Source organism: Nyctereutes procyonoides, unplaced genomic scaffold (genome assembly GCF_905146905.1).
Source record: "Nyctereutes procyonoides isolate TBG_1078 unplaced genomic scaffold, NYPRO_anot_genome, whole genome shotgun sequence".
Taxonomy (NCBI): domain Eukaryota; kingdom Metazoa; phylum Chordata; class Mammalia; order Carnivora; family Canidae; genus Nyctereutes; species Nyctereutes procyonoides.
The window spans coordinates 99,449,427-99,462,412 of record NW_026575125.1 but is presented as its reverse complement, the minus strand read 5'-3'; the positions used below and the strand labels follow the sequence as shown (position 1 = coordinate 99,462,412).

Genomic DNA, 12,986 nt, shown 5'->3' with positions numbered 1-12,986 from the left:
CTCCCTTTTCCCCCCTCCCAAATAAATAAATAAATAAGCCTTAAAAATAAATAAAAGTGAGTATTATCAGGGAAAGAGAAGGATAATATGTGATTATAAAAGGATAGGGAGGTAAATTTTGCAAGAGGATATACAATTCTAAGCATTTATATACCTAATAACAAAGCTTCAAAATACATGAAACAAAAACTGATAAAATAGAAATGCAAAATAAGCAAATACACACTTAGAGATTTCAAAACACCTTTCAATAATTGATAGTAAAGTAGACAGAAAATCAGTAAAGATATAGAAGACTTAGCACTATCTACCAACTTGACCTAATTGAAATTTATAAAACACTCCAAGGAACAACAGAATATACATTCATTTCACATGGCCAGGGAACGTTTACCAAAATAGATAATATCCTGAGCCACAAACCATTTAAAAAGTATTAGAATTAGAAAACATGTTCTCTGAACACAATGCAATTAAATTAGATTTTACTATATTAGATTAAGTTAGATCAGTAAAGCAAAGGTTTCTGGAAAATCTCCAAATATTTGGAAGCTGAAAAACAAACTTTTAAATAACACATGGGTCAAGGAAGAAATCAAAAGGAAAATTATAAAGCATCTTGAACTAAATGAATATGAAAACAGCAAAAATTGTGGAATGCAGATAAAGCCATGGTTAAAAGAAAGTTTATAGCAGAAACCATATCTATTACATTAGAAAACATTAAGGATCTTGCAACAATGACCTCAACTTTCACCTTAAGAACCTAGAAGAAGGCAGACCACGCTGGGTTGCAGCCACCGCTGCTGCCACCATCATGCCAGCCCTTCTGGTCTCAAGGAGCCCGGTGACACTCCAGAATGGGAGACAAGCCAATTTGGGAGCAGATGGGATCCAGCTTCATTCAGCATTACTACCAGTTATTTGATAACCTCAGAACCCAACTAGGCACAATTTATATTGATGCATCATGCCTTATGTGGGAAGGACAGCAGTTCCAGGGGAAAGCTGCCATTGTGGAGAAGTTGTCTAGCCTTCTGTTAGACACACAACACAGCATCACAGCACAGGACCATCAGCCCACGCCAGATAGCTGCATCATCAGCATGGTTGTGGGCCAGCTCAAGGCTGATGAAGACTCCATCATGGGTTCCACCAGAAGTTCTATTAACATTGATGATGCTTGGGTTTGCACCAATGACATGTTCAGGCTTGCCCTGTACAACTTCGGCTGACCTCTTCCCAGCCAGGCACTCATGCTGTTTCCTCCTCCCTCCCCTTCCTGATACTTACTATTCACACTCCTCCAGATGCTCCAAATACACACAAATGAGCAGGGCCGCAGTGGGAGCGGGCACAGTATGCTGCTACTACCGAGGTATTGTGCATGATGTTTGGATGCTAGACTAGTTGCATCTGACAAGAGAAGTTTGTGTTGTACCAGCGCATGCCTTGGAAAGACTTAAGTAATGCAAAAGGTTGTCTTTTTTTCTTTTTTTCTTTTTAATCTACTGACAAGTTGCTCTAGTAACCCAAAGAAGAGAAGGAGAAAGCAGCTGCCTCACTGCCCAGATATTGATTTGTTTGGATGTCTCAATGGCACATGATATAATAAAACCACAAAAACTTTCTTAAAAAAAAAAAGAACCTAGAAGAAAAAGAGTAAATTAACCCTAAAGTAAGCAAACTTAAATCTAAAGTAAACATGGCAGAAATCAAACACACTGAAAATCAAAAAAAGAAAAACAACAACAAAGAAAAGCTGGTTCTTTGAGAATGTCAATAAAATAGATAAACCTCTAGACAGATTAACCACGGAAAAAAGGATCCAACTAACCAATATTAAGGTTGAGAGAAAGAACATAAACTATAGATCCTACAAATATTGTAGCAGGTAGACTCTAAAACCGTCCCCATTGGTGCTTATCTCCTGGTATTCATGCTTGTGTAATACTCTCTCCTTGAGTATGGTGTAAAGTTGTAACTTGTTTCTAAGAACAAAATACAACAAAGGTAGTGTGATATCACTTCCATGACTAGGCTGTGACTATCATCTTGTGATATTCTCCCTTTTGCTGGCTTTAGTGAAGCAAGCTGCCATTTTGGAAAGGCAAAATGGCAGGGAACTGAGGGCAACCTCTTGCCAACAGCCAACAGAAAAATTGATGCCCTCAGTCCAACAACCCACAAAGAACTTAATCCTGCCAACAGCCATGTGAATTTAGAAGTGAATCCTTCCCCAAGTCAAGTCTTTAGATGAAACTCTGGCCCTAGGTTACAGCCCTGTGAGAGACTGCAAACAGAGGACTCAACTAAGCCGTGCCTGAATTCTGGATCTGCAGAATCTGTGAAATAAAAAATGCATGTTGTTTTAAGCTGCTAAATTTGTAGTAATTTGTTATGCAGAAATAGGTCACTAGTACGAATGTTAAAATAAGGAAATATTATCAACAACTTCATGCTAATAAATTTGTGAACTTTGATGGAAAGGAAAAATGGACAAATTTCTTAAAATACACAATCAAAACTCATTCAAGAATAAATCGATAGGGCAGCCCCAGTGGCGCAGTGGCTTAGCGCCACCTGCAGCCGGGAGTGTGATCCTGGAGACCGGGGATCGAGTCCCACGTTGGGCTCTCTGCATACAGCCTGCTTCTCCCTCTGCCTATGTCTCTGCCTCTCTCTCTCTCTCTCTGTCTGTGTCTCTCATGAATAAATAAATAAAATCTTAAAAAAGAATAAATCAATAACCTTAATAGTCCTGTAACTATTACAAAAATTTATTTGTAGGGGTGCTTGGGTGGCTCAGTCAGTAAAGTGTCAGACTTTTGATTTCAGTCCAGGTCATGATCTCAGGGTTGTGAGATCAAGCCAGACAATGGTTGTGCTCCATGGTCAGCAGGAAGTCGGCTTGAGATTCTTTTCCTCTGCCCCCCACCTCCCTGCACATTCATGTGCACTGTTTCAAATAAATAAATAAATAAATAAATAAATAAGTAAATAAATAAATCTTTTAAAAATTCATTTGTAGTTAAAAACTTTCCCACAAAGAAAAATTTGAGCCCAGATGACTTCCCTGGTGAATTTCCCAAGCATTTAAGAAATAATTATAATTCTATACAAACTCTTCTAGAAAATATAAAATAATACCTCCCATTTTATGAGACAAGCATTACTATGATACCAAAATCAAAGACATTTTACGAAGGAAAATAAAGACCAATATTGTTCAAAAACTTAGATGCAAAAATTCTTAGCGAAATTTTAGCAAATTGAATCTAACTATAAGTACAAAGGATACTTCATTGTGACCAAGTGAGGTTTATCTGAGGAGTGCAAAGTAGGTTGAACAATCAAAATCACTGTAATTCACCATATTAACAAAAGAATAAAGAAAAAAACATATCATCATCTCATTAGATACAGAGAAAGCATTTAACAAAATGCAACATCTTAGCATAAAATCTCTTAAATAAAATCTCTTGGGGATCCCTGGGTGGCTCAGCGGTTTAGCTCCTGCCCTCAGCCCAGGGCATGATCCTGGAGTCCTGGGATCGAGTCCCATGTTGGGCTCCCTGCTTGGAGCCTGCTTCTCCCTCTGCCTGTGTCTCTGCCTCTCTCTCTGTGTGTGTGTCTCTCATGAATAAATAAATAAAATCTTTAATAAAAATCTCTTAGAAAACTAGGAATAAAAGGAATCTTCCTTAATCTGAAGAAAGGTAACAACAAAAGACCTACAGCTAACATCACATTTAATGATGACAGACTAAAATGTTTTCCCCCTAACATCATGAACAAGGCAAGGCTATCTACTTGTACAATTTCCAGTCAATATTATACTGGAAACTCTAGCCAAGCCAGTAAGTCAAGAAAAAAATGCATCTAAACTGGAAAACCTTAAGGAAAGGAAAACATTAAACTCTCATTAGTCATGGATGATAAATTGTCAAAACAGAAAATCTTCCAGAATGTATAAACAAGCTACAACAACTAGTAAGTGAGTTTAGCAAGTTTGCAGGATATAAAGTCAATATACGAGAATCAGTTGTATTTGTATATATTAGCCATGAATAACTGGACATTTAAATTTTTAAAAAGATATGTATTTATTTGCCAGAGAGTGAGAAAGCAATAAGCAGGGGGAGCAGCAGAAGGAGAGGGAGAGGGGATCCCTGGGTAGCTCAGCAGTTTAGCACCTGCCTTTGGCCTGGGGAGCGATCCTGGAGTCCCGGGATGGATCCTGGAGTCCCGGGATGGAGTCCCACGTCATCGGACTCCCTGTGTGGAGCCTGCTTCTCCCTCTGCCTGTATCTCTGCCTCTCTCTCTCTCTCTCTCTCTCTCATGAATGGATAAATAAAATCTTTTTTAAAAAAAATAAAAAAAAAGAAGTAGAGGGAGAAGCAGGCTCCCCGAGGCGCAGAGAGCCCTATACAGGGCTGATCACAGGACCCTGGGATCATGACCTGAGCTGAAGGCAGATGCTTAACAGACTGAGACACCCAGGAGATCCTAAATTTTTTTAAGGCTTCAAAAATACTAAATAATGGGGCGCCTGGGTGGCTATGTACTTGTATTTGATCAAATGTATTTGATCATGAAGCTCTTTACTTGCACATTAGCAATATTCTATGAAACACACTTTAGGGGATCCCTGGGTGGCGCAGCGGTTTAGCGCCTGCCTTTGGCCCAGGGCGCGATCCTGGAGACCCGGGATCGAATCCCACGTCGGGCTCCCGGTGCATGGAGCCTGCTTCTCCCTCTGCCTGTGTCTCTGCCTCTCTCTCTCTCATTCTACGTGACTGTCATAAATAAATAAAAATTAAAAAAAAACACACTTTAGAAACCATGATTTCTTCAACACTTTTGCTTTACTTGTGAGGAATTTGATACCCAGAGACAGTAACTCACTTGACCAAGACCACTTGCCTAACAATGTCTCCAGGCATAAATTCTGCATTCCTTGCATTACACAACAGATTATCATTTTCATTAGGTATGGGATATATCTTGAAGGTTTCATAAGCAAGTACTGCTTCTACTTCTGTGCTTCCACTAGTCCAGGGGCTGGACTATTATAGCACTTACCATTATATAGTACAATTGACTACAGTAGACTGAGCACTTCCTCTGCCCAGGGAATGTGGAAGGATCATTTTTGTTTTGCCCAGTTAGTTCCAGTGACTAGAATATAGTGGAATCTCAGTAAATGTTCCATAAATAAAAGGACTTGGGGTGGGGGAAGGACTTCTATGTGAACCGTCCAATAACAAGAGTACAGGTATCCAAGAAAAGAGTATAAGACTCCAAGTTGGGAAAAACATGCTGAAGAACAGTGATCTAGGGGAAGGAGATAGGATGAAGAAAAACTAAAACCAGTATTCTCACAGTAAGGAATCAGAAAAGTAGACCCAATGAGATATAGTGGTGTCACCAATGCAGAGAAGACGTTTGATTCAGGACAGCTGGTGCATTATTGCATAATCTCTAAATAATTAGCTATACTAAATGCCAATAAAATGCTCTGCTCCATGCAAAAAAAATAACACATTATGACATAACCATATTAAAATGATTATTTCAGGGGTGCCTGGCTGACTCAATCAGTACAGCATGCAACTCTCAACCTTAGAGTCCTGAATTCAAGACCCACACTGGGGTGGAGCCTACTTTCAGAGATAGATAAATAAGTAATTATTTAATTTGGATAGCACAGAATATCTATCATAAGTATCAGTTCAATATGTTGAGGGAAATTTTTTTAAGCTTGTTATTCTCACAATAAAAATGGAATATAATGAAAACAAAATTACATCACAAAAAGAACATTATTAATCATGACAAGCTCTTGGCATACATAAGCTCATTTAGGTTTAATAACTACTCTGTGAAGTGAACATCTCTCTGTTTTAAAAAGATTTGAGGAACTAAATCTAAGAATCTGCAGTTCTGTTATAAGAATCTGGGTTACCCCAATTTCCCCCAATAATTTTCAAAACCAAAGTTGCTCTAATGTGGTGAACTTCTCCAATGACCTTAATTTTATAAAGAGTTTAATTTTTCTGACTCACAACTTCTTGTTGAGCATTTTAAAATGATAACAGGTGCATTATCTTGTTCAGGACAAAATGTAGGAATTCAAAACAGCTGCCTCTCTAAGGAGCATCCAAGACTTTTACAAGTCCCTAATATGGGTTTTGTATCAAAATCAATTTGTAACCTTTCATGGGAAGAGAAGATAAAGAGGAATGAATGCTATAGAGAGCTTAACAAATTCCAGATATCGTGCTAAACACTCTAAAAGCTTCCTGTATATAATTCTTACACCCTCCTTACAAGATAAAGTGGACCTTGCTTTCAGAATGTTTATAAAAAATTACGACTTTTAAAATTTAGAAAACAAAGGACACAAATGGGATAAATGTTTAAGAATGGGAATTAGTCATAAATATACATAAACTAAACTCATAGACAGCACTACTATAGGAATAAAATCTAATTTAACTTTAAACCTAAACTTCTATTCATTGTATCACTCATTTCATTGACATTTTAAATAATTGTCCACAAATAAGGCAAATATATTGATACTATTTCCTAACCCCACTTGGAAATATTAGTTATGTTCTATTCTAGAAAACCACTTAGATGAGAGATCTTAAGATTAAGTTTAAATTGTAAAGTTTAGCCTATATTCTTCACTTGGGAAAAAACTAAATCTCATTACATTTGTATTTACACAGATGCAGTCAAAATCGTGTCCAATAACTCTACCACAGGAAAGATTCATTACAACACAGTTCTATAGAGCAGGTGTTTATTGGTCCTGCCTTCTACCCAGCACTTAACAAAATTCAACCCATTAAAAGTAAAGGCAGGCCCTCTGGTTTGATTTGATACTTTTTTTAAGTCATTAAGTTATCTCCAACCAGTCCAAATTCCAAAGCCATCTTGAAATAAGTGTGCAGCCCAAATGGCTGGAAATTCCAGCCCTGTACTGGCTTTTCTATAACTGTCATGTTTCATATATCATAAACTATATTAATCTGATCTTGGGAGGGAAATGGAAAGGGATGTTCAAAAAATTAAAATTCTTTTTACATAGAAGACTCTATCCCTAAATTCCTAATAAACAGCAAGATCAGAGGGTGACTCATGAATACACTGTTATCCTTTTTAACTAGTTAAATCAAATGACCCCTCTGGCATTCACATTTTAAATCTGCAAGTCTAGACATTACATCAAAATTGAGATGTCCAACTTGCAGAAGTTGGACTCCAGCCCCAAGAACTACCACCCAAAGCAGATGGACTTCATGCTACCTAGTCTCTACATCGCCTTTTTTTCCTTCTTCTTTCTCTTTTTGTAAACCTCGGCAGAACTCCAAGATGCCATGGAAAATTCTCATTCGGCAATGAAGTCGAGCAGGTTGCTCAGCTGCTCATTGATCGCTATGAGTGGCCATGCGCTGCTTTTGGCATTAATCTCTAAGAGGTCCTAAAGCTGAGAAGAGGGGCTCAGTGGGAGACAACCAAAGCCCAAAGTTGAGAATGCGAAGATGAGGCAGGGCATCAGGAAAAAGGAAGAAAGTTGGGGGCTCTAGGGTGACTTCCAATGTCCCCTACTCATTCCCAAAGCAGTGTGAGCAGGAGGTGGGAGAACTCGGGACGGATGAGGGCTCAATTCGGTGTCCCGCCAGCTGGGTGGCCAGGAGAGAAGAGAAATGACGCCCACCCTGCAAGGAAAAAATTGACATGTTGCAGGAAATACGTCTTGGGGGCGCCGGGTTTGACCTACTGCCTAACATATCCAGGCTGCTCTGTGGTCGGAAAGCTCCCCTCTGCAGGCCCAAGGCGCATTGTTAAAAAGACACCGACCGCTACTGTCACTCTCGCCTGGCCTGCTCCCACTTTTGCTGCCCCGTCTGCGAGCGACCAGCCATGGACGCACCGAGCCCACGAAGCTCGCTGCGCACGCTAAAGCCAAATGCTCTCCCACTTACCGTAGAGCCCAGGCACTTGCACCAGCAGAGCCCGCCACGGGCTGGCTAGTGACTATGAGTCACCACCCCGCTCAGCTCGTCCACGTGGAGCTGACTCTGAGTTCAACACCCTGCACAGAAGCCGCGGACCAGGGGCGCCCCTCCCCTCGTCTGAAATTGCCTGCCACCCTCTGGCTGCATCCAGCCACCAGGATTAAAGTTCCCTTTGGCTCGTTCACGTTGGGCCAAAGGGCTCTGGGTCTGAGCGGGAGCCGGGGATGCTTCCAGCCCGCCCCTTTCTCCCTGGACACCGTGGCCGCCACCACCCCACCCCTGACCCCGCCAGAATTGAACTGGTGGGTCTTGGGCAAGCACTTGTTCCCTGGGGTGGTCTCAGTCCGAGACATGGCCTCAGCTCCAGCCCTGGCGCCCTCTAAGCCTGAAAAAGCCCCTAGTTAACACCTTAGTCCCCAGCCCGCTGGCGTCACCCGCGCGGAGGAAGTAGGGCGGGTGGGGGGACGCAGAAGAGGGGGCGGGAACCAAGAAAGACCACTGTGCTTGCCAGGACAAAGCCCGCAGTGGGCGGAGGCGGGCTGGCGGGAGAGGTTTGCAGGCCCCCTAGGGAGCCCAGCGCGGCGGGCATGGGCACAGCCTACCTGCCCGCCTTCTCACTCTGTACTCTGCCTCGAAGTGCAGCCAGGAGAAGCAGCTGCAGACGCATCTGGATCCATCGCCTGTGGGCTGGCTGTCATCCCCCGGCAAGTCGCGCTGGATGCAGGAGACTTAACGCCTGGGGAAGCTGCACTGCGCACGGCGTGGAAGATGCGCGCGCGTGGGGAAAAGGAGGCCAGGCCCAATCGGCCCATCTCTGCCCACTCTGAGTAGGTTTTGGTTGGTCAAATTCAGTGTGGAGCCCAATGCAGAATAAAGGGCAAAACCGCCCTTGAATTCCACAAAGCAGTGTGGGCTTCATGTTTCCAAACACTACAATCACTCAACCCCCTCCTTGTCCACAATCATTTCCACTCACCTGAATCCTGTTCAGGGCAACGGAATTGTGCAGTGGAACCAGTCCGTGGAAATGGATGAGAGCAATCCTTTACGTTTCACAGAAGTGAACCAGACAGGTTTTGTCAAATAGGCACAATCTGGCACAAGTTTTGAACTTGGCTTGAGGAAAAAGCCTCAAACGGAGAAAGAAAACATTACTAAACCCCTATTGTGTTCAATTCAGGGAAGTAAGTAAGGACTTCTACACTGACAGTCACTTTTTGGGTCAATGAATGCAGTTGAACTGGCAAGCCCAAGCAGAAGACACAGTTCAGAGAAAGACACACCCAGAGTAATAAATTCAAGGAAACAGCCATAGCTGAGGGCAACACCGTGGCAAGAAGGAGCCTTTGGTACTCTGAGTTGGATGAAAACAGAAATATAGATTCAATGGAAAATATATGGATATAATTCCTTACAAAGGAAATTTTCCATCAGGGAAGGCAATTGTAGTTTGGGGATGAGGATTTCCAAAATATCAATGGCTAAACAAGACCCTGTGGCAGACAGACCCTGTGGTAACTTCCCCAATATCCACTCCTCATGTTAGTAACCACCTTCTGTTTAATGTTACATCCTTGCCCTGACCCCCTTCTGATAGTGTGATTACAATTTTAGCAAATTAGCATAATTCAAATTTAAATTAATCAGTATAATCCTACTCCCTGCCATTGATTGGCTTTGAGCATGACCCAACTGGGCCCAGTGAATGTAGCAATTTCCTGGGAGCTTTGGGAAAAGTTTTTCTTTTATGTTCTGGATGAGTTTCAGAGGTAATCCCCTCTTCTGCACATGCTCAAAGAAACAAGGAGCCCCATTCTGTGGGCAGCCATATATCAATATAACAAAGAGCCAAGCTAAAATAAAGCAGACATCAAGAAAACATGGCAGAAGGAAATCTGACTTTGCTGCCAATTTTGGTCCTTTGAATAGTGGAATTTTTCATATATATTATGGCCCATAATATTTTATACATTATTTTCCTTGATAGACTGCAAATTCCATCAGGGTTGGAGCTTCCAGGCCCTTTCTACAACATATAACTAACACAATAGACACTTTAAAAATTGGGGTTGGAATGGTATCTATCAATCACTTGACATTAGAACAGAAATAATTTTTATACTGTAATGAAGTCTTTGCATGTGTCATTGTTAATTATTTTAATGACATTTTATTATTCTTACCAGTGGATTTCCTACAATATAGCTCTGTCCACTTGGGACTAGAGCAAACAATATGATATAAAAATTAATAATAATCAAGTTCATGCCTTTAGTTCATGGCATGTCAATCACCACTGAACTAAAATCCAAGATTGAGATCTACTCTATCATAAGCTAGGTTTAGCATTTAATAACAGTTCCATCCTGCTATTCTTCTCTTTCAGCCAGCAAGAATATCCCACCCCTGGGATTCCCTGGTAGAAATTTTACTTATGGGACACCTGGGTGGCTCAGGTAGTGATCCCCGGGTCCTAGCATCGAGTACCACATCGGGCTCCCTGTGGAGAGCCTGCTTCGCTCTCTGCCTATGTCTCTCATGAATAAATAAGTTAAATCTTTATTTTTTTATTGGAGTTCAGTTTGCCAACATATAGCATAACACCAGTGCTCATCCCATCAAGTGCCCCCCCTCAGTTCTTGTCACCTAATCACCCCAATCCCCCGCCCACCACCCCTTGTTCATTTCCCAGAGTTAGGTGTCTCTCATGTTCTGTCACCCTCACTGATATTTCCCACTCATTTTCTCTCCTTTCCCCTTTTATTCCTTTTCACTAAGGTAAAATCTTTATTAAAAAAAAGAAATTTTACTTATATTTACTCTCTGAACATTGGTAGATACGATACAAAGATTTCTCTGAACTTTGCTAGTATTCTTGTTTATTTTTATTAAGGTAAAATTCATATCACATACAATTAACAATTTTAAAGTGTTCGATTCATAATACATTCATTATACATTCATAATGGCCCCTTCAGTTTCAAATCGTCTCGTCATCCCAGAACACCCTGTACCAGTAAAAAATCACTCCTCATTCAGTCCTTGACCTATGCTCGGGGAACCACTAATCTGCTATCTCTATGCATTTGACTATTCTAGATATTTCACATTTTCAAAACTCATATAAAATGTGACCTTTCATGTCTGGCTTCTTTCAGTTAGCATTACATTTTTTAGTTTATTTATTTAAGCAATCTCTACACCCAACGTGGGGCTCAAACTCATGACCCAGAGATCAAGAGTCACATGCTCCTCAGACTGAGCCAGCCTGGCACCCCAGTTAGCATTATGTTTTATTTTTTTAATTATTTTTAAGATTTTATTTATTTATTCTTGAGAGACAGAGACAGAGAGAGAGGCAGAGACACAGGCAGAGGAAGAAACAGGCTCCATGCAGGAAGCCTGATATGGGACTCAATCCCAGGACTCCAGGATCACGCCCTGGGCCAAAGGCAGGTGCTAAACCGCTGAGCCACCCAGGCTGCCCTAGCATTATGTTTTAAAGGTCCATCAATGTTGTAGAATGCATCAGTCTTTCATTCCTTTTTAGAACTGAATAATATTCCATTTTATGATTTTACCGCATTTTGTTTAACATTTCATCCATTGAAGGACATTTGGTTTGTTTCCACCTTTTGGCTCTTATGAATGTTACTGCTATAAACATTCATGTCCAAATTTTTATGTGGACATGTTTTCATTTCTCTTGGAAATATACCTAGGAGTAGAACTGCCAGATCATGTAGTATTTCTATGGTTAACTATTTGATGAACTGCCAAACTGTTTTCCATAGCTGCTGCACCATTTTACATTTACATCCACCAGGAATGTATAAGAGTTCCTATATATCTATACATCCTCACCAAGATGTTTATTATCCACATTTTTATTATACCCACCCTAGTGTGTATAAAGTGGTATCACATTCTAGTTTTGGTTCACATTTCCTTAATGACATCTTTTCATGTGTTTGTTGGTCTTCTGTATGACATCTTTGGAGAAATGTTTATTCAAGTCTTTTGCCAATTTTTCATTGGGTTGCTTGTCTTTCTGTTGTTGAATTGTGAGAGTTATTTATATATTGTGATTGTCAAACCCTTATCAGAAATATGATTTGCAGGGTGCCTGGGTGGTTCATGGCTCATTCAGTTAAGTGGCTGCCTTCAGCTCAAATCGTCATCCCAGAGTCCTGGGATCAAGCCCCATCCTCCAAGCCTTCTCCCTCTGCTTCTCTCAGTGTCTCTTATAAATAAATGAGTATTTTTAAAGAAAAGAAAGAAATGGATGAGTTGGTCATAAAATTCATATGAAATTGCAAAGGAGCACATGAGAAAATGCTCTGCATCACTTGCCATCAGGGAAATACAAATCAAAACCACAATGAGATCCCACCTCACACCAGTGAGAATGGGGAAAATCAACAAGACAGGAAACAACAAATGTTGGAGAGGATGTGGAGAAAGGGGAACTTGCACTGTTGGTGGGAATGTAAATGGTGCAGCCACTCTGGAAAACTGTGTGGAAGTTCCTCAAAGAGTTAAAAACAGATCTGCCCTACAACCCAGCAATTGCACTGCTGGGGATTTACCCCAAAGATACAGATGCAGTAAAACAGCAGGATACCTGCACCCCAATGTTTATAGCAGCAATGTCCACAATAGCCAAACTGTGGAAGGATACTTGATGTCCATCGAAAATGAATGGATAGGGCATCCCTGATGGCCCAGCAGTTTGGCGCCTGCCTTCAGCCCAGGGTGTGATCCTAGAGACCCAGGATCAAGTCCCGCATCAGGCTCCCCGCATAGAGCCTGCTTCTCCCTCTGCCTGTATCTCTGCATTTCTCTCTCTCTCTCTCTCTCTCTCATGAATAAATAAATAAAATCTTTAAAAAATAAAAGAAAATAGGGATCCCTGGGTGGCGCAGCGGTTTGGCGCCTGCCTTTGGCCCAGG

The 12,986-nt window shown here is 41.1% G+C and overlaps 1 protein-coding gene across 1 annotated transcript; it reads left to right on the top strand.

Annotated features, from left to right (window-relative positions):
* The first annotated feature begins 860 nt into the window (after positions 1 to 860).
* On the top strand, positions 861 to 1,235 carry LOC129517548 (nuclear transport factor 2-like). Its single transcript, XM_055337434.1, has one exon. The coding sequence runs from the start codon at positions 861 to 863 to the stop codon at positions 1,233 to 1,235; it is 375 nt and encodes a 124-aa protein (XP_055193409.1).
* Positions 1,236 to 12,986: the final 11,751 nt, after the last annotated feature.